The sequence below is a fragment of the Hordeum vulgare genome, chromosome 5H, assembly GCF_904849725.1.
Source record: "Hordeum vulgare subsp. vulgare chromosome 5H, MorexV3_pseudomolecules_assembly, whole genome shotgun sequence".
Taxonomy (NCBI): domain Eukaryota; kingdom Viridiplantae; phylum Streptophyta; class Magnoliopsida; order Poales; family Poaceae; genus Hordeum; species Hordeum vulgare.
In genome coordinates, this window is record NC_058522.1 from 581,694,608 (window position 1) to 581,720,336 (window position 25,729).

General features: G+C 45.8%; 1 protein-coding gene across 6 annotated transcripts; it reads left to right on the forward strand.

Annotated features, from left to right (window-relative positions):
- The first annotated feature begins 6,822 nt into the window (after positions 1-6,822).
- On the forward strand, positions 6,823-15,638 carry LOC123395164. 6 transcript variants are annotated; one of them, XR_006609672.1, is made up of 18 exons: positions 6,823-7,248; positions 8,417-8,553; positions 9,602-9,751; positions 9,871-9,987; positions 10,057-10,141; positions 10,393-10,501; positions 10,604-10,671; positions 10,765-10,890; positions 10,982-11,552; positions 11,665-11,977; positions 12,249-12,452; positions 12,564-12,624; positions 13,793-13,909; positions 14,120-14,233; positions 14,312-14,398; positions 14,807-14,874; positions 15,154-15,281; positions 15,365-15,638. XR_006609672.1 is itself a non-coding variant. In XM_045090103.1 (17 exons), exons 2-16 carry the CDS (start codon positions 8,447-8,449, stop codon positions 14,831-14,833), a joined length of 2,256 nt encoding a protein of 751 aa, XP_044946038.1. In that variant the 5' UTR covers positions 6,823-7,248; positions 8,417-8,446; the 3' UTR covers positions 14,834-14,874; positions 15,154-15,638. The 6 variants fall into 6 exon arrangements, 3 of the variants coding, with proteins under 3 accessions (XP_044946038.1, XP_044946039.1, XP_044946036.1); XR_006609674.1 differs by having other exon boundaries at positions 15,157-15,286; XR_006609673.1 differs by having other exon boundaries at positions 15,157-15,281.
- Positions 15,639-25,729: the final 10,091 nt, after the last annotated feature.

Genomic DNA, 25,729 nt, shown 5'->3' on the forward strand with positions numbered 1-25,729 from the left:
GTAGCGCTTTCTTTAAAGCCATTAAGCTAGGCATAAAGTGCTCAAGTAATGGATCCACCCGGATCTCAAGGTATATCAAAGCCAATTTTAATTAGCAATGATTTGAAATTTAGTAATGAGCACAAGGTAACATATATCATGCAATGACGAAGTCTAACTCTCTTCCTATGCATTGGCATGTCATAAAAGAACAATTCATGCACATCAAGTAAAGGCCAATACATAGCATAAGTAGTTTCTTGCAATTTTATCGTATTGGAAACATAGAGAGGTGGAGATGTAGTTCCTCTCTCATAATAATTGCAAGTAAGAGCAGCAAGCACATTCATATTATATTCATAAAAATCATCATGTGTAACATAAGGAACTATAGCTAGCTCATCTTCATAAGCATCATTCATATTGGCATCATGGCCACAAGCATAGCAAGCATCAAGTTCATCAAAAAGGGTTATTTCAAACGAATCCAAGGGATCATAGCATTCGTACGGACGAAGGGAAATTGAATAATGTATGAGTAGAAGAGTTACTCTCATTAGAAGGTGGACATGGGTAGCTAGTCCGTTCTTCCTCCTTTTGTTCTTCGCTCTCCCCGTCATCTTTTTCATCTAATGAGCTCACAATTTCAGCATTTTCTTCTTCAATAGTTACCTGCAAAATAATAGTCTCTTCTTGGGCAGCATATAATTTCTCCTTAAATCGTTTAATATGGGCATTATATTCATAATTAGTATAACAATAACGAAGCATAGCCAAATTTTCAGATCCGCAAGGAGCATCATCATTATCATCACACCTTTTAAACAGAGCCTCAATTTCATAAGCACCCATAAAAGCAACACACTCTTCTATTTGATCCACATCATAGTAATCATATATACCATTAGCATAAGAAGCCAAGGTTCTATGATCATTAAACTCACAACAAAAAGGGAAGGTGTGGAGCCTTCACCCTAGAGCAACAAGTAACACCATGTCTCTTGCATAGTTCCCAAGCATACCATTACAACAAATGGATTTGATCCCATAAAAGTTTCCCTTTTTGAGCCAAGCGATAATCCCTAAAGTATTCACGTTGATCCAACGTGTATCCCATTATATAATTGAATGGGGCTTTCTCAGGATTATTAAAGAAGTATATAATATTTTCCACGTAACAAGCATCGAGGGTTTTAGGAGGTTCCCCATCTCCATGAGTAGCAAGTACACCTAATTTTTTTGGTATTTCGTGTTCCATATCCATAACTAAAGATAGAGAACAACTTAGAACAGCAAATAAATCTACTTAGTGATAAAGCAAACAAGCACACACGAGGATATTCACCCCACGCTATTGCTCCCCGGCAACGGCGCCAGAAAAAGGTCTTGATAACCCACAAGTATAGGGGATCAATTGTAGCCTTTCTCGATAAGTAAGAGTGTCGAACCCAACGAGGAGCTAAAGGTAGGACAAATATTCCCTCAAGTTCTATCGACCACCGATACAACTCTACGCACACTTTATGTTCGCTTTACCTACAACAAGTATGAAACTAGAAGTACTTTGTAGGAGTGAAAGAATAGGCTTGCAAGAAAGTAAAGAACATGTAAATAAAACTAGGGGTTGGTTAGATAAAGAAACAACTACGAGTGTCTAACGAGTGTGTAAACGTGGTGGTAGGAGTTGCGGAATTGTCCCTAAGCAATTGACTATGTTACTAGATCGATATCAAGTATCATGTGGGAGAGGCCTCTGCTAGCATGTCATCCCTTACTTGGAATTCTATGCACTTATGATTGGAACTATTAGCAAGCGTCCGCAACTACTAACGTTCATTAAGGTAAAACCCAACCATAGCAATAAGATATATTGGTCCCCCTTCAATCCCATATGCATCAATTTCTATGCTAGGTTTCAAGCTTCTGTCACTCTAGCCTGCCAATACATAGTCCTATCAACATACAACTAACCCTATGGTGTGATCCACGCGTGCGATCGTATGATGGGCACCAAAGGACAGCAACGTAACCACAAGCAAATTAAACCAACCATAGCAATTCATCAATCACCGATAAGACAACGATAATCTACTCAGACATCATAGGATAGCAACACATCATTGGATAATAATATGTAGCATAAAGCACCATGTTCAAGTAGAGGGTACAACGGGTTGCGGGAGAGTGGACCGCTGAATATAGATGGGGGAAGGTGATGGAGATGTTGGTGAAGATGACAAAGGTGTTGGTGTAGATCGCCGTCACACGATGATGTCCCGGGCGGCGTTCCGGCGCCGCCGGGAGAGAGGGGGAGAGAGCCCCATCCTTCTTCTTCTTCCTTAACCTACTCCCTATATGGGAGAAGGGTTTCTCCTCTGGTCCATGGTCTCCATGGCGGTGGAGGGGCGAGAGCCCCTCCGAGATTGGATCTCTCTCTGTGTGTCCTTCTGTTTCTGCGCTCCCAGATTATGCGTTTCACCGTTTCTTAAATGCCCGGAGATCCGTAACTCCGATTGGGCTGAAATTTTAACACGATTTTCTTCCGGATATTATCTTTCTTGCGGCGAAAGAAGGGCTCCAACCGCCTTAAGGAGTGGCCACAAGCCTGCCTGCCACAGGCCCACCCCCTGGCCGCGGCGACAGGGATTGTGGGCACTCCGTGCATCGCCTCGCGTTGATTATTCTTACCAAAAATCATAAATATTCCAAAAAATCCCCGTAAGTTTTTATTACGTTTGGACTTCGTTTGGTATGGATATTCTGCGAAACAAAAAACATGCAACAAACAGGAACTGACACTGGGCACTGGATCAATATGTTAGTCCCAAAAATAGTATAAAAAGTTGCCAAAAGTATATGAAAGTTGTAGAATATTGGCATGAAACAATCAAAAGTTATAGATACGACAGAGACGTATCACATATCTTCAGGACTAAGGAATAGGATACCTCTTTTCTTCGGAGGTGGTTCGGAAATAGTCCAAGCATTCTCATTGCACAAGATATTATTCAATAAAATCTCAGCTTGTTCCATAGTTCGTTCCCTGAAAACACAACCAGCACAACTATCTAGGTGGTCCCTAGAAGCATCGGTTAGTCCATTATAGAAGATATCAAGTGTTTCATTCTTCTCAAGAGGGTGATTAGGTAAAGCATTCAGCAGCTGGACAAGCCTCCCCCAAGCTTGTGGGAGACTCTCTTCTTCAACTTGCACAAACTTATATATTTCTTACAAGGCAGCTTGTTTCTTATGGGCAGGAAAATATTTTTCAGAGAAGTAGTAGATCATATCCTGGGGACTACGCACACAACCAGGAGCAAGAGAAGTGAACCAAGTCTTAGCATCATCCTTTAGCGAGAAAGGAAACAACTTAAGGATATAGTAGTGGCGGATCTTTTCCTCACTCGTGAACAGGGTGGCTATATCGTGCAGCTTAGTAAGATGTGCTACAACCGTTTCAGACTCATAATCATGAAAAGGATCAGATTCGACCAAAGTGATTAACTCAGGGTCGATAGAGAATTCATAATCCTTATCGGTCACAAATATAGGCGAAGTAGCAAACTTCGGGTCGTATTTCATCCTAGCATTCAGAGATTTTTCTTTCCACTTGCGCAGTAATTTCTCAAGATCATGGCTATCCTTACACGCAAGAAAGTCCTCAGCTATCTATCCCTCCATAACATAACCTCAGGTATATCAGACAATTCATATATAGGAGAGCTAGTTCTAACAGGTGAAATAACAGGTTCTACTTCAATAATCTCAGCAGTCTCAGAAGTATCATCACATTCAGTAGCAACTCTAGCAATTTGTGCATCAAGGAATGCACCTAGTGGCAAAGCAGTATCAAGCAAAGCATCATCACAAGCATCATGCATAGCAGAAGTAGCATCATCAAGCACAGGCGACATATCAAAATTTCTAGCAGGAGGTGGTGTCGCAAACTTACTCATAACTGAAGGTGAATCAAGTGCAGAGCTAGATGGCAGTTCCTTACCTGTCCTCGTAGTTGAGGGCAAGACTTTAGTTTTTGGATCTCTCGGATTCCTCATAGTGATCAGCAGACGTAAATCCCAAGTGACTCAGAGAATAGTGCTATGCCTCCCCGGCAACAGCGCCAGAAAATAGTGTTGATAAACCACAAGTATAGGGGATCGCAACAGTTTTCGAGGGTAGAGTATTCAACCCAAATTTGTTGATTCGACACAAGGGGAAGCCAAAGAATATTCACGAGTATTAGCAGCTGAGTTGTCAATTCAACCACACCTGAAAGACTTAGTATCTGCAGCAAAGTATCAGTAGCAACAGTAGCAACGGTAATAGTAGCAGAAGTGACAACAGTAGCAGTAACAGTAGCAGCAGTGACAGCAGTAGCAGTAACAGTAGCAGTAACAGTAGCAGCAGTGACAGCAGTAGCGGCAAAGTAACGTAGCAAGGACGAGTAGAAAAAACTCGTAGGCATTGGATCGGTGATGGATAATTATGCCGGATGACATTCATCATGCAACCGTTATAACATGGGGAGATATGTAACTAGCTCCAGTTCGTCAATGTAATGTAGACATGCATTCCGTATATAGTCATACGTGCTTAAGGAAAAGGACTTGCATGACATCTATTGTCCATCCCTCTCGTGGTAGCGGGGTCCTAACGGAAACTACGAGATATTAAGGTTCTCCTTTTAATAGAGAACCGGAACAAAGCATTCGCACTTGGTGAATACATGAACTCCTCATACTATGGTCATCTCCGGGAGTGGTTCCGGCTATTGTCACTCCGGGGTTACCGGGTCATAACACATAGTAGGTGACTACAACTTGCAAGATAGGATCAAGAACACACATATATTGACGAGAACATAATAGGTTCAGATCTGAAATTTTGACACTCGGGCCCCAGTGACAAGCATTAAGCATGGCAAAGTAGTAGCAACATCAATCTCAGAACATAGTGGATACTAGAGATCAATCCCCATCAAAACTAACTCGATTACATGATAGATCTCATCCAACCCATCACTGTCCAGCAAGCCAACGATGAGATTACTCACGAACGATGAAGAGCATCATGGAATTGGCGATGAAGGAAGGTTGGTGATGACGACGGTGACGATCTCCCTTCTCTGGAGCCCAGAACGGACTCCAGATCTGCCCTCCAGAGGAAGAACAGGTGGTGGCGGCGCCTCCGTATCGTAAAACGCGATGAACTCTTCTCCTTGATTTTTTTCTGGGCGAAAGGGACTAAATAGAGCTGGAGTTGGAGGCGGTGGAGCCCCGAGGGCCCCACAAGCCTGCTAGCCACGGCCGGGGGGTCGCGCCTCCTGGGCTTGTGGGCTCCTCGCTCCACGTCTCCGGTTGATTCTTGCGCCAGTATTTTTTATATATTCCACAAAAAAATCCTCGTAAATTTTCAGGTCATTCCAAGAACTTTTATTTCTGCGCAAAAACAACACCATGGTAATTCTGCTGAAAACAACGTTAGTCCGGGTTAGTTCCATTTAAATCATGCAAATTAGAGTCCAAAACAAGGGCAAAAGAGTTTGGAAAAGTAGATACGATGGAGACGTATCACCCCCATCTCTCGGTGTTGTGTGCAGAGAGGCTACCAGAGAGGCAAGTCGGAGAAGGTGTGTCACCAGCAAGGGGTTATGAGTCTCGTGCGTGTTGCCGACTAGAATAACATGAAAGCTGCAACCTCATGCGCCAGAGCTGCAACCGACCGCGAAAAGGCTACAACCGACGGTCAATTTTGTTGCATCGGCGAGGGCGGACGACTACAACCAGGTTGCCAAGAAGATGCATTCCGCATACCAAAATGCTACAACGGCAAGAAGAAAAGCTACGAGTCGGGGAGCAATAAGTTGCAAGCGGCGATGGTGAACTTGTGGCCATTGACAATGAGCATCGAGGCTTCACCGTTAAGTGGTGGGGCGTGGAAGCCGCAAGCTCATGCGCCAAAGCTACAACCGCCCGTGAAAAAGCTACAACCAGCGTCGCTTTTTGCTACAACCTGCATCACGTTTTGCTACATCCTTCATGGTTGATTTGTGGGTATGACTTTTTTGTTGCAACCATCATAGTTTGTTGCTACACCCGACAACGAAGTTTGCTGCATCCATATTCATTCAGACGCAAAAATGCTTCTATCTGCAATGGGCGATCTACAAGCGAAATGACGGCTTTTGCCGCAACCTTGTTTAAGAAAGCTACATCCGTTGATGTAAAAAGCTTCAACTGACAACAAAAAAATTCAACTCGTGAAAATAGCTTCAACCAGCGTGAAAAAGCTTCAAGCGACATGAAAAAAAAGCTTCAACCGATATAGAATGCCGTCGATGGTGGAAGCGGTGACACCGGGGAGTTGCGGGCTGACGACATGACGGTGCTGCATCCCAGAGGGGAAAAAGTTTCAAGAAACACGCGGAGCTACAACTCAGAGGGCACAACCGTTGCATGGGCAGAGCTGGGGACGAGGACGGCCGACAAGGAGGATAGTTGGCGAGTGCGCCGACCGACGACGAGGACGGTGCGGTGGTGCTTCAAGCGCGTGGCGAGGTGTTGACGTCGTTCGGGGCGTTGACTCGCCAGAAGGACGAATCGATGGGAAAGATCAAACGTTTTTTTTAGGCTAGATCTAATGGTCTTTAGTCGTTGCGTCGAATGATTCGGACTAGACTTGCCCAACTGTTGGGCCGACGCGCCGGCGCCTCGCGTTCGGTAGACCCACCGGAACAGAACACTTTTACTAAAAAGGAAAAGAAAAACAGAACCAACTTGTCCCCGATTAGCAGCACCCTCAAAGGAAGAAAAAAAAGAAAGAAAGGAAATATTGGGCGAAGAATGCGGCGAGACCTCCAAATCGAGGGAATCACACGGGGAACGACTCGTCTCTCTCCACCCCCGCAACCCTATCGCTCGCTCGCTCCTCTCCGGTGCGCCGCGCCGCGCCGCGCCGATCTCCTCAGGTGCGCCGCCGGCCGCCCGGCCCTCTCCCTCCCTCCCTGCTGCGCCCGCCGCCGGCCCTCTCCCTAGCCCCAGCTCGTGCACGCCGCGGGCCCTCTCTCTCGCTCGCTCCACATCTCGCGCCGCCGGAGCCGGACCTGTCCCTCGATCCATCTCCCGCGCCACCGGTTTCCGCCCCCCCTGCGCCGCCGGCGTGTGCGCAGGCCTCCAGCCCTCTCTTCCTTGGACCCCCGTCCACGCAGCCGGGCTTTGGGCGACCCCCTGCTCCTCGGACCGTTCGGCGCCCCCCATCTGCTCGTCGGAGGTACGCCTCCCCCTCCCCCTCCTCCCCTCACGATCCCGCGCCTACTCCCCACGCACGTCCGCGCCCGCTTTTGCTTTCCGCTCTGGGTCAAATTGGTGCGCTGGATCTGAGCTGCCGCGGCCGGCCCTGCCGCCACAATTCGGGTGCGAATCGAATCGGGGGATGGCCTGCGGCGCCCCGCCCGCCGTCTGGTGATTGCCGGGACGCTGCCGCGACTCCCCGCGGGTTGGGTGGGAGCTAGGAATTTTGTTGGCGGGTCTGTTTGCTCGGGGAATTGCGGAGGGGCGTGGTCTTGGCCTTCTTTTGCGTTACCGCATCTCCCCGTGCATGCAACGTAGGATTCTTGCCGCCCTAGCAATGCTTTTGTTTCGCCCTTGATTTATGTCGTCTCGTTCAAGCATCGGCGTTCATTTCTAGCTTGTTGCTGAACCGTGTTTTGCCCTTCGCAGCCTAGCTGTTGATCTATGCCTGCTTTAAATGTCTGTAATTCTACCAGCACGGACAATCATCAAATTAACTCAAGCCAGATCCATGCGCAGGTGATTCTCGCGAGGCAAAAAATCAATTGGAAAGCTCGCTTGAGCTGCTAGGTTAGGTCATTCAAATTCCTTGCGCAGAAACGTTGGTCCAAGAAATTTCTAGCTTGTTGCTGAACCGTGTTTTGCGGTTCGCTGCCTAACTGTTGATCTATGCCTGCTTTAAACGTCTGTAATTCTACCAGCACGGACCATCATCAAATTAAGTCAAGCCAGATCCATGCGCAGGTGATTCTCGCGAGGCAAAAAATCAATTGGAAAGCTCGCTTGAGCTGCTAGGTTAGGTCATTCGAATTCCTTGCGCACAAACGTTGGTCCAAGAAATAGCCGGCGCAAAAGGATAGAAGTTTAATAATAGCCAATGTGTCATTCTTTTTTGAAGCTCTGATGTAATTCTAGGTGCTATAGCTCGACGTTCTCAGCTTCTCATGTGCTAGCCTGTTGTGATTTTTGGGTTAGCATTCCAGTGAGTCCCAAGTTGTTTTGCCTAAGTAGCAAGTTTTTCCAACTTCCCAGGCAGTGTCATAGTCTGTGGGCAAAAGGATTCCAGCCGTGCGCCCTAAAAGATGTTCCCTTAACTTTACCCTTTCATAGAATTTCATCAGTATCTAAAATTATTGTTTGGTGGTTAGTTTTATTTTAGGTGAATATAAAGGACTGAAATGGCTGAAAATTGGGTAGAAGGCTCAAAAAATACTTCTGCTCCGACGTCATTCTCTGGATCGCCCCCTGGTTGTCACACCGCTTCAACAAGAAGATCAAGGCAAAGGTAAATAGTACATTAGTACTTCATGCCATTGTTATCTATTTTAAGTTTTAGCTAGACAAGTTAGCCAATATCACAAAGTAGCAGATTAGTTTCATTGTGAGCAAGTGTCAATTCACTAGCTAAAACAAGTTGCATGTTCTAGACCAACGTGTATGTTCAGTTCTGTAGCTTTTGATTGTATGTAGAACTCTCGTTAACCAATGTTGCATGAATGTGCAATATTTGACGTAGAAAATGAGGAGTCTACTGAGTTTGATTGTAACTTCAGAGTTTTGTTTGTTTTTATATTTTTAATGATTTTAACTTTGCTACTAAATCAGCGACAATTAATATGGATCCAACGGAGTAGCAATCATTGTTATTAGACAACCACTATGAAATAATATTTGTAGAATGGAACTTATATCTTATTCTGACCATAAGGCTAGCACAATAAGGGCTGGCATGGTGCCAGGCTGCTGACTCCACTGAATTTAAAATACAATTCTCCACCAGAAAAAAGGCTGCTGACCCTACATGCCTGCTGTGTCAGATGATCTGCTGTCCATTGTCCTCTTCGACATGAATTGCTGTTAGTGAGTTTGGGACTAGTGTCATGAGCTATGGCATTAGCATTTATGCTAAACAAAGTTTAGGACAATACTGGGCTTGAATGTCACCAGAGCAAAAGCTTGGTTCTACATTTGCTTATGTCCCGACTCATGAAAATAAGCCCTGCCGGGCATCTATCCTTTTGGAAAAGTGATTTAGTTGCTAATGCCAACCTGTGATTTTACCTCTGACATTGTTAATGCCGCTGTTTCTTTTTTCTGCTAGTATCCTTCGATATGTCTGCTATAGGGTGATCATGATGCTATCCTACATGGCACCAACTCTTAGTGCCTCAAATGGTGCTACTATTTCTTCCTCTGTAACCAATTCTGTGAAAAAAAGTCCTGCATGAGACTATTTTCTGAATATTGTTGCAAGAAGTTCAGTAGTAGTATTGTATAACATTGTCAGTTTGTCACTTATTGAATATAACCTTTGCCTTGTCCATTATTATCAGGAACATATTTCATCTATTAAGTCATCGAGAGGTGTCTCCTCGAACAAAACACCAAGCTAAAAGGCATTGGAATAAGCCTCCGGCTTGCGGCGCTGGTTACAGTGAGTTAAGATATTTAGCTACAGATGCCAAACATGATTTATTTTCATGGTAAGGAAGCTCTCTTTTCACCAACAAATGTTTCTGTTGACTCCTGGGTTGCGAATGTTATACTTCCAGTTTGACGTTTTCCGTTCACTGGCTAAGATTTTTGAACTTACTGTGCACAGGGCAGAATCACAGTCCCTGCATCGTTGGTCTGCAAAGTATTGCCCTCTTATGCCACCCCCTAGGTCAACTATTGCAGCTGCATTCAGTTCGGATGGGAAAACACTTGCATCAACACAGTAAGTTAATTTACTAGCTGAATATATGAACTAAACATGGTCTGAGAACTGACTATCTCTTTTCTCCAGTGGTGACCATACTGTTAAAATAATTGACTGCCAAACAGGGAAATGTTTGAAAGTGTTGGGTGGGCATCGGCGCACACCTTGGGTGGTATGTTTTTTCTGACACTGGCACAATTTGGTAGTGCATTTGAACAGGGAGTAAGCTATTGAATATATGGCTCTAATAACGATGTGATGCATTGTTTTTGTAATCATTGGACCAAGCAGCATCAGTTTGTCTTTTTTTTTTTTGCCTGTCTAAATAAAATATGAAAATGAAGTTTAATAATTTACAGTTCTGTTTATTGCCAGCCGATATTATAGCACAAGTGTGTTTATGAAGCTACTGTTCTATTGCAGGTTAGATACCATCCCTTACATCCTGATATACTTGCCAGCGGGAGTTTGGATCATGAAGTCCGTCTTTGGGATGCTAATACCTCAGATTGTATTGGATCTCAGGATTTCCGTAATATCCTTTAAACAGTCTCTAGCCCCATTCATCATTGTTAGCTTCTGTCTGTTGGCATTTCTGAAGCAACACTAATTTTGTATTATGTTCCTTTGGCAGAGAGGCCAATTGCATCCATTGCGTTTCATGCAAGGGGGGAGATTCTGGCAGTTGCATCAGGTCACAAAGTAGGACTCCCAGTGTTAGACTCATAGCAAAATATTCTTTATGTAATTATTCCATGAACAGTTGAAATAACGTGCACCTAATTTATGTGTCAGTTGTTCATATGGAACTACAATAGGCGAGGGGAGTCTTCTGCCCCACCCATTATATTAAGAACCCGCCGTTCGTTGAGAGCTGTGCATTTCCACCCTCATGGTGCTCCATATCTTCTTACGGCAGAGGTAGAAGATGTAGAATATGAATATCCTTTGTACTTCATTATGCGTTCCTGTTAAATATTTTTTGTTTACTCATCTGTACCTTGAATTTCAGGTTAACAATCTTGACTCCGCAGACTCACAGCTGACCCATGCAACATCTACTGGCTATTCGAACTATCCCTCAGCTTTGTTTTTTGCAAACATCAACTCTAGAGGGTATCCACATCTTGAGTCTAATATGTCATCACCTTGCCTAATTTGGCCTGCATTCCTCAGAGATGATGGAAGTCTATATATTCCTCGAAATGACTTGGCTAGTGGTTCAACCAATGTGCAGCAGAGTTCATCATCTTTAGCTCAAAATGTATTGGCGTCAGATGCTGAAAACCAGCAGTCTGACCACTTTGTAACCCCTATGGATGTATGTCCAGGGGAACCATCTGCGTCTAGTGATGTTCAAATGCCTTCCACGAGCAACAGCCTGCCACTTCCGGCAATAGCCAGGCCTTCAGGATCTGCTGTTGATCGTATGCCAGTGAATTCATTCACCACTAGCGGGTTAGATGTTCAAATGTTTCTAAGAAATTCAGAGGGTGGAAATCACCATCACGATCTCTTGAGTGACTCGCGTAGCTGGGAGCTGCCTTTTTTGCATGGTTGGTTGATGGCCCAAAGTCAGACAGGTTTGCATCCTGCATTTCTGAACAATACTGTCCTTAAAATCCTGCCTCTTGGTGGTGTTATTGTGATTAACTTTACTAGGGAATCACAACGCATGAATTGTCCTACATCCAGGTGCTTCTTCATCGATACCGATTCCCGCTGGCAGTACTAGAGGATCAAATCGACACTATGCCTCACGCCCTCATGCTTTGGCCTCTGTACCAGGGGTTGGGAATTCACTTTTGGGTCCACACGATGAAGCTGAGGCTCGTGCTGCGTCCTTAGGTGTTGGATCAGAACTTGCTACCTCACTGTTTTCTGCCGGCGCTGCTGAATTACCTTGTACGGTGAAGCTTAGAGTATGGCGGCATGATATCAAGAATCCATGTGTTGCATTAGAAACCAAGGCGTGCTGCTTGACAATCTCTCATGCCGTTCTTTGCAGGTGATCCCTTGTGCTTTGGTCACTTTTTTTCTCTTTCCTGTAGAACAGAAGTTGTTGTTAGTCTCTTCATAGTATTTACCAGTGCCTTCACTGTTGTGTATACAAAAGATGGATCTATGCTCCATTCTTACCTTATTTCTGAACTTGCTTAGTAATGCTACTAAATAGTTCCAAGTAGAATGTATATGTGGTAGATTTTCTTGACGGGGATCGTGCTTTTATGTTTGACGGAGTTGGGACTTCTGTATTTACAAGTTATTAATTGTTGCAGTGAAATGGGTGCCCATTTCTCCCCTTGTGGACGATTTCTGGTCGCTTGTGTTGCATGTTTGCTGCCTCAAACAGAAGGTGACCAGGGTAGCCAATTACCTGTGCAGTATGAGTCTACAGGAGCTGGAACATCACCAACTCGTCACCCACTTCCCTCCCATGGAGTGATTTATGAGCTTCGGGTTTATTCTCTTGAGGAGGCAACGTAATTTTCTCACTGTTGACTGTTCTATTACTGTAGTTTGTTCTTTATCAGCCTATCAGGTTACTGTTTTGTAAATGATATCCTTTAAAGTTGTGAATGTGTTTCTTGCAGATTTGGAGAAATTCTCACGTCCAGAGCAATAAGAGCGGCTCATTGTTTAACTTCCATTCAGGTTATTGTGTTCACTTTTGTTTGTGTGTGTGCTTGCATCAATTTTTCTTTTTTATGCTGGGAAAATAACTTGTGGTTTGAGTCTCAAGTATCATAATGCAAGTGAGCCTCTTTGGCGTGGCCGACCACGTCAGTGTAATGCAGGTTTAGAGGGTGCGCACTTGCCGCATAACCACGTGGACAAAGCAGGCTAAAATTCAAAGCCACATATTAGTTATGTAGTCCTTTTTAACCCAAACAAACAAGGACCCTCCTGTTTCTCCAAGACACAAACAGGAATCCTTGTCAAAGGATAACAAGAAATACAGAACAATTGAACACAGCACAAGCAGCAAACTGCCCTCTTCTTTAATTCCAAATACTTCTCCCATTTCTAGTATGACTTTTTCCTCTGTTCTTGGTTCTGCACCCAGCAAAGCAAAGAGCAAATCAAGTAAAACTAACTCACGTAACATGGAAAGCACAAAGTATTTCAGTACATGTGAGATGTGACACATATTGATGATTTAACACGCATGGTTTATTCTTCTCCTTTTGGTGAATAGAGCAGTAGTCATAACAAATGGATTTGGTCAGGTGTTATGATAAGATATGTGCTTACTTCTTTTTTACATTCCCATGGTACTAATCACTATGAAAGCACAGAGCTGATAACATGGTCCCACTAAAGCAATATCTGAACTTTTTTCATTTGGAAGCTCCCTGCCACCTGCATCAGGGCATATGCCATTATAATGTTTAATGAGGACACATGTGTGCAGTGTACTGCCATGCAGTGTGAGTCCAGGATCTGTGGGAGTTCCAGCTGTTGACCCCAAAATTACAGAAATTACCAATCTCGTTATTAATTCAGTATTGTAGATTTTTAGCAGACTTTTTTTGTGCATGGTGAAGGGGAGCCTTGGTGCAGTGGTACCTTGTGACCATGAGGTCACGGGTTCAAGTCCTAGAAACAGCCTCTTGCAGAAATGTAGGGAAAGGCTGCGTACAATAGACCCAAAGTGGTCAGACCTTTCCCCTGACCCTGCGCAAGCGGGAGCTACATGCACTGGGCTGCCCTTTTTTTTTGCATGGTCTTCTGCATTGCAGACCCATCTCTGAGACATATCAGGCTGCAGTTATGCAATTCTCAGAATTTAATCTGACCCTATATCTTTTCTTTGATGCAGTTCTCTCCTACTTCAGAACACATACTGTTGGCATATGGACGTCGTCATAGCTCGCTGCTCAGGAGCATTGTTATGGATGCGGAGACGACTGGAATTCCTGTATATACTATCTTAGAGGTGTGTGCTGTGCTCACCCCATAGCATAGGTTGCACATCATAACGATAGGCTGGCTATACTTTTTTTTTGAGGCAATATCCTGTCTATGCTGGCATTGCAGTTACATATATCTTTTCTATACCTGGGATTCAAAACCATTTGCTTATTACAGTTCATAACTCTGTATGTCCTGCTATGATGTAATGCCATTGTTCTTTCCATCAATTTAGGTTTACAGAGTTTCGGACATGGAGCTGGTAAGAGTTCTTCCTAGTGCTGAAGATGAAGTCAATGTTGCATGCTTTCATCCTTCCCCTGGAGGTGGTCTTGTTTATGGGACTAAGGTGAATCTACAACTAGCTCATGAACAAAGGTTATGTATTATTTTCATTGCTGACGCTTCCACTGGTTTTGAACTATAGGAAGGGAAGCTCAGGATCCTACAACACAATGGCGCAGACGCTGCAAGCATGGGGCTGAATTGCTTTATCGAGGAAAATATGCTTGAGGTAGCAAGCTTCCTTCCAATCAGCATGTGCATCTATGATTATGTCTCTTGTTTGCGTTTTCCGCTGTGTCAGTCTGCATAAGGCTCAAGCATATTTTAAGGAGGTTGTAGAAACCTGCATGGAGGTGTTTGTTCTGAGCATATCTGCATATGAGTTGTTTGTTCTGAGCATATCTGCATATGAGTTGTTTGTCTTTGATCTATATATGCACTTTTTTCAGAGCTGAGCAAAGACAGAATATGGTCTTCTGTATCTTGCCAGAGCGTTGACCAAGTGTCGTGTGAATTGATTGTTTACATCTCTAGTGTCATTTACCTGCTTCACTTGTGTAACTGCTAAGATACTCTTCGGCCGCTTTTATTTGTTCTGTTTAGCGTGATATAACACTAACACTGTTATACCTTGCAGGTTCAGAGGTATGCTTTGGAAGGCTGAATGTTCATTTGTGTCATGAGCTTATATGTGTACCTTCCCTGGTAATTACTGCTTGCCAACTTTTCATTTGACGCTTGTTGAGCTGTGGTAGTTGCATTCCTGGTCCCAGATATTATCCCATTGACCTCTTGGATTCGATATTTAATTCTCTACTAGTTCTTTCTTCTTTTGCATTCGAAGCCTACAATGAAAGCTTGCTTTAAAGTTTTATTTGGCATTGAAGTCTACTATGAAGTTTTTGATATTTAGTTTGCTAGTTTTTTTTTAGTCCTGCTTTTCGAGTGGCTTTGCTGATATGACTGAAAAAATGATTGTCCCAGCAGGAACTTTTGTCTGCAAGCTCCATTTTTGTTTAGGAGAGCCTCATGGACTAAATCACCAGATATCAGCAGGGGCCTCCGACTAAATCTTTCAAGAGGCAGATGACTCTCCATGAGTTTGTTCAAAGGCAATGTACTGATCTATTGCTGGTTTCCAGAGAATGCTGTGGGCCTACTCTAATCGTGCATCGTTTTGCAACTTTTAACTCAGGTCTGTGCACAGGCGGTGTGAAGATGTAAATTTGGCATGGTCATCGTTGCTGTCAAGTTCCCACGACCCTGTAATTATAAAACTGTACATGTAATCTCCAATGAGCTTAAAACAACCGCTGTTGTATTTTAGAAAGCTCGCAATACTAATCCTTGAGTTTTTTTTTGTGGGAAATGTTTGTAGTATTTCTGTCGTGACCAATGCCAGTGACTTGCATTAACAAATCTTTGTATTGTGTCAGCGTTATTTGGTTCCCCTTTTTGCTTGCAGAAAATTCCCTTCGAAGTTATGAATGACTTTCTAAAAGTTACTCCCTATGTCCCAAAATAAGTGACTCAAAAATGACTTATTTTATACTAAAATTAGTACAAAAGTGAGTCATTTCTGAGTCACTTATTTTGTGACGGAGGAAGTAGTAAAAACAGTTTATGAGGATAGGCAGCGAATAGGGCTTTGCCTTGTTCTCTTGGCTTCAATAAGCCATTACTTTGACCTTGTTCTCTTGGCTTTGCCTTTGGGCTTGTTCTCTTTGCCTCCTTGGAAAGAATCAGCATTTCACTCGCGGTAAATGAGAAGCAATATTTTTGGTGATTGCTGGGTAATCAAGGCACTGTTCAAAATATTTTGTAGAGGCACAGTATCAAAATATGTGCAGCACTGAAGCAGGTCTGTGTTTTCTGCAACATCGTCTACTAAAAGTTAATAGTGTTGAATGTATCCCACGGAATGATGATGAAAGCTCAAGAAATATGTCCACACGGCGAACTTTCTCTAGAGTCCAAAACACATCATACATAAAGTTGAAGAAATATGTACAGAGGGCAATTTTTTCCAGAGGCCCAAACAGAAACAGGTCTTACATAGATTTCTGTTCAAGAAATATGTCCACACGGCAAACTTTTAAGTCCCAAATGAAACCTGTATGCTCCATCACTAACGTAAAACGAGCATGTGTAAGAGTTTGGACCTAGTTCAGTGCTGGTTTGAACCTATATAAGATGTGTTTGGGACTTGGAAAAGTTTGGTGCTCATTTGGACCTATATAGTTAACAAGTTCAATAACATATCCTATTTTCCAAGTCCCAAACACATCCTATATATGTCTAAACTGAACTAGTCAATATAGTGCTCGCTTGGACCTATATACTACCTCCGTCCCAAAATTCTTGTCTTAAATTTATCTAGACACGGATGTTTGTATTTAGACAAATCTAAGACAAATTTTGGTAGGGAGGGAGTTGTTAACAATAACAGATCCAAACGAGCACTGAACTGGTTGCTAGTTATTTTCCACACAAAGAACACATTATCACACTTGAGCGGTGCTTTCGTGAAGAGAACTCTTACCCGTTCACTATGGCGTGGCTGATGCAATCCAAGGAGTTGACAAAGCCCTCCTCCTTAGTAACATTGGACCCACCGTTGATGAATTGCTGTGCCTGATCTACGGTTTTCTCTTCCCCTACTCCATCCCGAGGAACTAGAGCCTCACTAGGCTTCGATTACCAATCCTTGTGATCACCTCGAGGCAAGCTCACAATGGGAATCAAATTAGCAAAACCTTCCCGATCATCACATACCTTCCTGGTCCACTCTGATTGTAGTTGGATCGTGAAGGGTCCAGCTACCATGGTCACGAAAATGGCACGTGCTCCCTTGACAAAGCCCAGAACTTGCACTCTAGTCTCTGCATCCACGAGAGCACCAATTGGGAGAAAATTGCTCATGTAGATGACCCGGCTCAACACCCATTGTGCTATCACTCGCCTCCCTAGCCCACAATCTGAGATGTGAATTCATGACTTCGTTAACACCCAGTCCACCATCCTCCGCCAGCATGTGATGTTATATCGGTCGTCGTCATAGTTCGACTCATAGTTTGGTGGGTTAAACACAATCAAGCTATGTCATGTCAAATCATATGCTAGGATGAGCCCATCATCAGCCATGAAGCAGAGTTGAGACCACTCTCAATGAGAACTCTGGAAAAAATGTAAATCACATGGGCCAGCGGTGATGCAAAGAGGCCAGCTCACCCCAGGTGCTAGTCTCCGCACTAAAATGCCCCTCTACGCAGTCGCGGTGGTCGCACCCATCATCCGTTGCGTAGAATACGACGGCGGTCGTGTGTGTTGGAAACCGACTCCTGGATAACTCCCACGACCTAGTCTCTCGGCTCCTGGACAGCTTCCTTCGGCACTACTCCACCAGCCGTCCTAGTCGTGCTCCACTTCCCCGCATGCACGACATGCATGGCCCTTGGCCGTTGTACCACCGCCCTCTTGGCGTATACTCCCTTCTTTCTTTAATACAAGACCTTTTAAAGATTTTACTATAGACTAGATACGAAACAAAATGAATGAATCTACATCTTAAAATATGACTACATACATCTATATGTAGTTCATAGTAAAATCTCTAAAAGGTCTTCTATTTAGAAACGGAGGGAGTACTATATGTAACTGACCCTGATGCAATACAATCATCTGATCTAAGCGATCTATCCTCTAGTCCTCCTCTGCTGCACCCGCTCGACCGAGCTGGACTCTGCATCCCCACCACCCTCCGCTCCCATTCCCTTCGCCGCAGCACCACCTGCCGTGCCCGTGCCGCGTCCATCGACTCCCGCTGCTGCCCCAGCACCCCGTCATGCGCATCCTGACGCACTGGGCAAAACTCCAGTACGGGACGACGACCTGACACCCTCTTCATCGACACTTGCCCCCGCCATCACTCCACCTGCCGTCAGCGCCCTCTGCACCGCTGGCAGCGTCGCCGTCCCGCGCCTTCTTCATCTTGGCGGCCCGGACCGCGCCCTTGTCCCGTCCCTCGGCCTCGGCGATGGCGACGTCGGCCCTTCCTGCACGGCGACCGACCTCCCTTCCTCCATCGCCCACTACTTCGCCGCCAAGCTCCAGCTCGAGTCCGGCAACTACACCCGATGGCGCCGGCTCTTCTACCTCATCGCCTGCAAGCACGAAGTCCAACACCACCTCGACGTTGCTGCCGAGCCTCTCGCTCAGAGCGCCCTCTGGCGCAACGACGATCTGACCATCGTGCTCTGGCTGCACGGCGTCGTCGACGACGACCTCCTGGCCGCCGTGGCCACCCCCGCCAGCTCTGCACACCACATCTGGCTGCAACTCCACCTCCTCTTCACGGACAACCAACCCGGCCGTGCCATCATCCTCGGCGCCGAATTTCGCAACCTCGTCTAGGGGGACCTCTCCATCGCCGAGTACAGCCGGCGGCTCAAGTCACTCGCGACGCTCTTGCGGACGTCGGCGAGCCTGTCTCCGACCAGTCGCTCACCCTTCAGCTGCTGCGCGGCCTCAGCCGCAAATTTCACGCCATGGCCACCCTTCTGCCGATGCAGTCATCGTTCCCTTCCTTCGTCCAAGCTCGCTCCAAGCTCCTCATGGAAGATATCTTCGCCAACGAATGCGCCCGCCTCGACGGGCGTCCCGAGGCCACTGCCACCGCTCTCGCCGTCGGCCACACCCCCGGCAGCGCCTCCGCCGATAGGAGCCCCTCCGGCGATCGCGCCTCCACCGACCGGGGCAAGAGCCCCACTACCTCTCCCACCGGCGAGCGCGACAGAGGAGGTCGCGGCCGTGGACGCGGACGCGGGCGCGGCTCCAGTGCCGGGCGCGGTGCACCCCCACCAGGACCTGCAGCCCCACCGACCGGCTTCTTCGCCCCCTACGGCGCCCTCCTCCCCAACATGCTCGGCACCCGCCCACCCTTGGCGGCCCCCAACGTCGCGGGCGTCCTCGGTTCGCGACTGCCACCCTCCCACCAGGCCTACCCCGTGGCAGCTCCTCCCACTCCCGGTCTCGGGCCGTCCTGGGAATAGTATCACCAGCTGTATACGGCGCTCCAAAACTTGACGCTTCAGCAACAACACGCCGGACTGGTTCCTTGACACGGGCGTCACGTCGCACGTTGCATGTAACGCGAACACTCTCACCTCGTATGGTTCCCCTTCTTTGCGTCATTCCTCTGGCATCCTCGTCGGTGACAGCTCACGCCTACCCATCATCGCCGTCGGCTCCACCTCTCTCTCTCCAACTTCACTCTCAACGACGTGTTGATCTCTCGTTGGACGGGAGAAGTGCCCTTGATGAGGGCGCCATGATCAGAAATGACCCGGCCAAGATCATCAGCGGGCTCATCTGGTTCCCGTTCTTCATCCTGATCTTCTTCTTCATTGTCTTCCATTGCGGTATCAGCATACTCAGGGAACATAGATCGGTAGTTGTCATCATCGTTCTCTTCTTCTTCATCGTCGTCTTCCATCATAACCCCTCTTTCTCCGTGCTTGGTCCAAAACATTATAGCCCGACATAAAACCGGACCAAAGCAGGTGGCTCTGAATGACTCTTGAGGAAGTGTAATCCTTCTCATTCCGACATTCAACACATGGACAAAACATATAGCCACCACCATGCTTGTTCGCATCGGCTGCATCTCGAAAAGAATGCACGCCTTCTCTGTAAGCGGCAGTGCGTCGATCACCGTACATCCATGGATGGCTCATCTGTGTTATACGACAGTATATCAAATACAATCACGATCCTAAAAATTAGTACCTCACGGTCTAAACGAGGAAATATAGTTGCTAACCTTTTAGAACAAGTAGAAATAAAGAGGAAGAGGTTTAAGCGTGGCTCAGGCATCTCATATCGTAGTTGTGTTCGGTGAACTGAAGCGGCATCTCTCTAACACACATTTCAACAAACACCTCTAGTGCATAAAAAAAAAGTGGAGAGCTAGCACACACCCACAATCCTCAATCCAAGAAAAATGCAAGGAAGAGGGGAGAGGGGGGCTGTGCTATATATAGGCAGAGGACTTTAGTCCCGGTTTGAGACACAAACCGGGACTAAAGGTGGCGCACATGCGGGCTGCCCACCGCGTAGCCCTTTAGTCCCGGTTTGGGACACGAATCGGGACTAAAGGCTCCTTACGGGCCGGGACTAAAGCCTCGAGGGAGGCATTGAGAATTGGGGCGACGTGGCCGGGCCTTTAGTCCCGGCCCAGAGGCAGGCCGGGACTTAAGGGTCCCGGCCAAAGGCCCGTTTTCCACTAGTGAAATATAAGTCCTTTTAGAGATTTTACTAAAAGACTACATACGAAGCAAGATGATTGAATCTACACTCTAAAGTATGTCTATATACATCCGTATGTAGTTCTCTAGTGGAATCTCTTAAAAGACTTATATACATCCGTCTGGAGTAACAGTGGCCGATTAGTATATCTGAAGTACAACATGCCGGTGATGCTGGACGGGTTTAAATGTGACAAGTACGTAGGTCGCGGTGGGTGCTTGGCATCATGGCATACGATAGGAATCGGGTTAGAGACGTCAAGGATGATCCCGTTGTGGTGGCTGTCAGGGTCCGGAAGGAGATCTAGGACCACGGATGAGGGTGTTTGTGAATGGGCTCCCATAATGTGGGCGATGGTGTGGACAAATCGGATCTGAGGCCATGGAAGAGTGTGTCGGTGAAGCTGCTCTGGGAGGGTTGAGGATGGTGTCGACGAAGCGGATCTGCAACCATGGATGAGGGCGTCGGGAAGTTGCTCCGATAGGATGGATAACCATATCGACGAAGCGGATCTAAGGTCGTGGACGAGAGCATCACTGAAGTTGGTTTCGTAGGGATGAGGATGGTGTCTACGAAGCGGATCTGGGACCGTGGACAAGGGTGTTGGGAAGATGCTCCGGGAACGGTGGAGTTATGTGTAGTGGGGGGGGGGGGTTGTGGCCCCCCAACTTAAAATATTGGAAGGACTTAGATGAGAACATTTTTAGTATTTGACCTTCCAGACACTCGTATTTTCTTTTTCACCCCCTGTGCATTCTGTCTAGCTCCGCCACCGTGCTCCGGTACAATGGACGACGGTGTCGACGAAGCGGATCCGAGGCCATGGACGAGGGAGTTGGTGAAGCGGCTTCGCGAGTGTGGATAATGGTGTCGACAAAGCGGCTCAGGTGCAGTGTAGGAAGGCGTTGCGGTTGACGAGAGCACCAACGAAGCAGATTCGGCATAGTGGACAAAGCTAACACTGGATGGGCTATGGTACAATGGTTGATGAGCAGTCTACGATTTCTAAGGGAGGTGGGAGGGCTATATGCGGCCGCAGAAGAAGATCTGACGTGGTGGACGACGCCGACACTGACTAGGCTTTGGTACGCCGGTGAATGAGTTGTCTAGGATTTCTAGAGGGGGAAGGGGTAGAATCGCCGATGAGGTACCTACGTCATGATGTAAGGTTCTCTGGTGTTGTGGGGTAGTTATTTTGCGAGAGGGAAGATAAAATGGGGGTGCCTTGTGGTGGGTGAACCAAAAGTTAACAAAGCAGCCCCAACCTTTTATGTAAATGAGGGCCATGCTGTTCTCCGTGCACCAAGGACAGAAGGGGAACTTCGCATGTCTCCAGACTAGATCGCGAAAAATTTCAAAGGAGGCGGGAGTTTTTGCCGCTCGTGGGATCATTCGTATCCAGTTCAACTAATTCTGGACAGTGCTAGCGGGAAGCTAGTGATGCGCGACTGTGTACATAAACGTGAGAATGGTTATTAAAAAACCGGGTGTAACGGTTCGGTTCTTACTTTGGGTTTGATTGGTTTATGTTTTATTGGGTTGAAATTTTTTTAGTTTGGTTTTGGTTTGGGTATGTGGAGAAACCAGTTTGGGTATAGTTGGTTATGGGTTTAAACGGTTTGGTTATTAGCGGCTATAAACTATGGGTCCAAACCGATTTCTAAGCATTGGTTATATGCAATAATCAACTACGACCGAGAACGAGTATCTTTGATCCGCGTGCATGTTGTAATGCACTATGTAATTATGTATTCTGGGGAAACAGCAGATGAAAATCGGAAGTGTTTTCTTGTGCTTTCGCTAAGCAATTTGGTTTTAATACACTTGTTAGTGAGCTTATCAGCCACGGGCATGTTCTTTTTGCCTCTTAGTGTGTGTTGACTGTATCTCAAGATTACTTTGTTTCTAAACTATAGTAGATGCACTTGTCTTTTCATATTATTTGTTTCTTAACATGTCAATTTATGCAATCATATGTACATTAAACAAACCCATGGTTATGTACTGGGTTTAAACCCATGGTTATGTTTTACGTTTAAATTGGTTTGGGTGGAAAAAATAGTGGGTTTGGTTTTGGTTGGGCTAAGAAGACACTAAATGGGTATGGTTCAAGTATGGTTTTGAAAGATAAATGAATGGGTATGGTTCAAGTATGGTTCAAGTATGAAACCATTCTCAGGTTTGTGTGTACACGGAGCACATGTCAGCAATAACTGGTATCAAGTGGACCCCAAAAAACACAATAACCCTGGATGATGCACCGATAACTTGTTATAATCACACGAGCGCGGCCGATCGTACGATTGTAACTGAGGCACGTTCGTAAACAACAAAGCAAATGCATTGACATGGTAATTTCTCGTAAAAATATATAATGTTGTGCCATTGGTTATTTGTTTTAAACACAATGAATTGGGATGGTAATTTCCAATACATTATACAATAACAAATGGATATTATAGATACGAAAAGAATGGATATTATAGCCCGCTACTTAAAAGTGTTACCTCATATGATTACATCGCCTCCATTTAATAAATTGCAGTATCCGTTGAATTCGATTATGAATATTATGTATATTACTTCATAATAGAACCTTAAGTCATTCAAACTAAATTAATTAATCGGAATGCAACACTATCAATGGTGCATGTACATGATAACTACAGTGGTTGTTTGAAGAAATATCGCTATAACTTTCATATGCACGATTGAAACAAGACTATTTGAAAAAAAAAAGTATAACTTATGTGATATGTGAGTGTTAAATCTTATAGCGTTGAATCGATATTATATCTTTGGCCACGATATGAAGAAGACATTCAAAAGCGCAGGTTATCTCCAGGGGGGTGAATAGGACATTTTTAGAAATTCATCAAAGTCTGGCAATTTTGACGAAAATCGGAGTGACGAAATAGAAACAGAAGCGAGACTAGGACATCACAGAGAAGTTAAAACATGCATACAATATAGACAAAGATGAAGAACTTGCAGTCATACAAACATTCAAGCATAAACATGATAAATTGAAGAAATGAAACACGCCACGTTGAAAGTCTTCAATTCAAAGTCTTTAAAATGCAGAACACAAATTCTTCAAAAGAGGATGTGCTGAAAGTAAAGGGTTGAGGAATTTGAAACCAGATTGGCTCGGTGATGACGCGATGATTTGTTTAACCAGTTTCAGTTGATGTATCAACTGTACATCTGGTTTGTAGCAGCTTGAGTTTTAACACAGAAGACACTCAGTCTTCACTGCATTCTCCTTAAGCCAAGAGCACTTAGACCTCGCCTAAACACTCGTGGTAAGTCTTTAGGGCAAACTTCCGGAACCCTCACAGACTTGTTCTTTGGCAGACCACCATTTCTTCTTGGTTACCCAGAACTTGACACCCAACCGACTGGAAGAACGACAGTCTTCAAAGGTAATAAGCGTCGGATCAGTCAGGACAATCTCTTCACTGATGCTCGATCACTTTGGCTCTGGCTGGGTTTTTCCTCGGTTGGGTTTTCTCATAGTCGTGAGAGGATGAGTTGTTCTCAAATGACAAGTGTCAGTTTCTCTCTTGGAGCAGCCAAGCAACTAATGGTTGTGGGTGGCAGCAATTTATAGCCAGGGGCAACCCGACATGAATTGTCATAATTGCCCATCAGACATGTATGTTCTCAGGATAAGGATCCACTCGAAAGATGGTGCTAGCACAACAAAGGTGAGAAATTTGAAGTATAAAATTCGCCGGGGCACTCAATTCCCTCACGATGGAAAAAAACACCGGCAAAATTCTAACTCTTCAGTCACACCAATTTCATCAACAACGAGAAGAACTTTGTCTCTATCGCTAAAGACCTCGACTGCACTACAAAGAGATGTCCAAATTCTTCAATCAAATAAATAGGTTGTGTATACGTTTTGAGCATTTGGTCTAACCGAAAGTTCCTGTTCGGTTTATAGCAAATTCGGTTTCCGGAAACGATGACCGATTGGTATTTCAAAATCTTGCTAACCGAGAGTTCGGGGCACCGTGAGTTCGGTCTCTTTCGGGTATAACCAAACAAGACCAAAATTGTTTGACAGCACGCATCCTTCTACAATATACCTTGGAAGTTTAAGCAGCACCACGATCGAACAGAGAAAGAAAATGCCGTCAATCAAGGCAATCAAATCTAAAGGCAAGAACTTCTCATCTACCTAATCAGTTTCTCAAGAAAACGCGAATTCATCAAGGAATAATATGATGGGATGGTAAAATAAATTATAAAGGAGAGAGGAGATAAGCCCCGTTGTGAGTTCACCAGGACGTCGTCGCCGGTTGGGGAGGAGAGCAGAGCGCCACCGCCGGCGGGGGAGTGGACAAGGGAGGAGAGCATAGCGCTACCGTTGGCGGGGGAGCAGACAGGGGAGAAGAGCATAGCGCTACCGTCGGCGGGGGAGCGGACCAAGGAGGAGGGTCAGAGAGAGCGGGGTCTCCATAAAAAGACACAAGCACCATCATCAGGTTTTTTAAAGGGAGAAAGATTTGCTTTGCTCATTTTTTTGCGGGAAAGATTTTCTTTCCTCATTAATTGTTGATTAAAAAGAATATTATAATTGTTCAATTAATTAGCAAAAAAAAAACCATCAATACTCGTTGACCAGGCACAGTCAAGATAAAACACACCCCACGACGAAGAAATTCTGAAGACCTAACCCTCCCAGCCGCCCCCGTGAGGCGACGAGGAGGGACCTTAGATCTCTACCGTCGATCTCCTTCTCTTGCCCCCCTCCCTCGCCGCTGCCCATGGGCGCGGACGGGCGAAGCCCGACCACCGCGGGCGTCGGAGGGGCCTCTTCTACCTCTCGCGCGATGGGGCCGCACGAGGGTGTCGCGACTTGCCGGCGTGGGGTGCTTGCGTGAGTGATGCAGCGGCGTGGAGGACTTCTTGGCAGTGGTGACCCGAAGCGGCGACCCTGGATGGTGGTGGCAGGTGAAGCACATGCCTCTCGTGGTGGCATGCCGTGGCAATGTCCCCGTCCAAGGCGGATATGTGCCGGCAATTTGATTACTATGGCTCCAGATTAGATCGGATCAACGACGGTGATGAGCGCGCGGGATTCCTCTCGACGGTTCTCGCGGTTTGGCGCGGTGGGGTGGCGTCCCTCCTCCCAAGCTCCAGTGGTGGCACACACCGGCTGTAGCCGGTGTGCCAGAGCTCCCATGGTGGTAATGTTGTTGTGGATGGTCACCGGATCTGGGTGGCCAGATCTAGGGCTTTG

Excerpts from the sequence above, each read along its gene's own strand:
- LOC123395164 (XM_045090103.1), top strand. The coding sequence starts at position 8,447 with ATGGCTGAAAATTGGGTAGAAGGCTCAAAAAATACTTCTGCTCCGACG. Across the intron at positions 10,142-10,392 it reads ATCGGCGCACACCTTGGGTG|GTTAGATACCATCCCTTACA; the intron begins GTATGTTTTTTC and ends GTTCTATTGCAG. Across the intron at positions 12,453-12,563 it reads TATTCTCTTGAGGAGGCAAC|ATTTGGAGAAATTCTCACGT; the intron begins GTAATTTTCTCA and ends TGTTTCTTGCAG.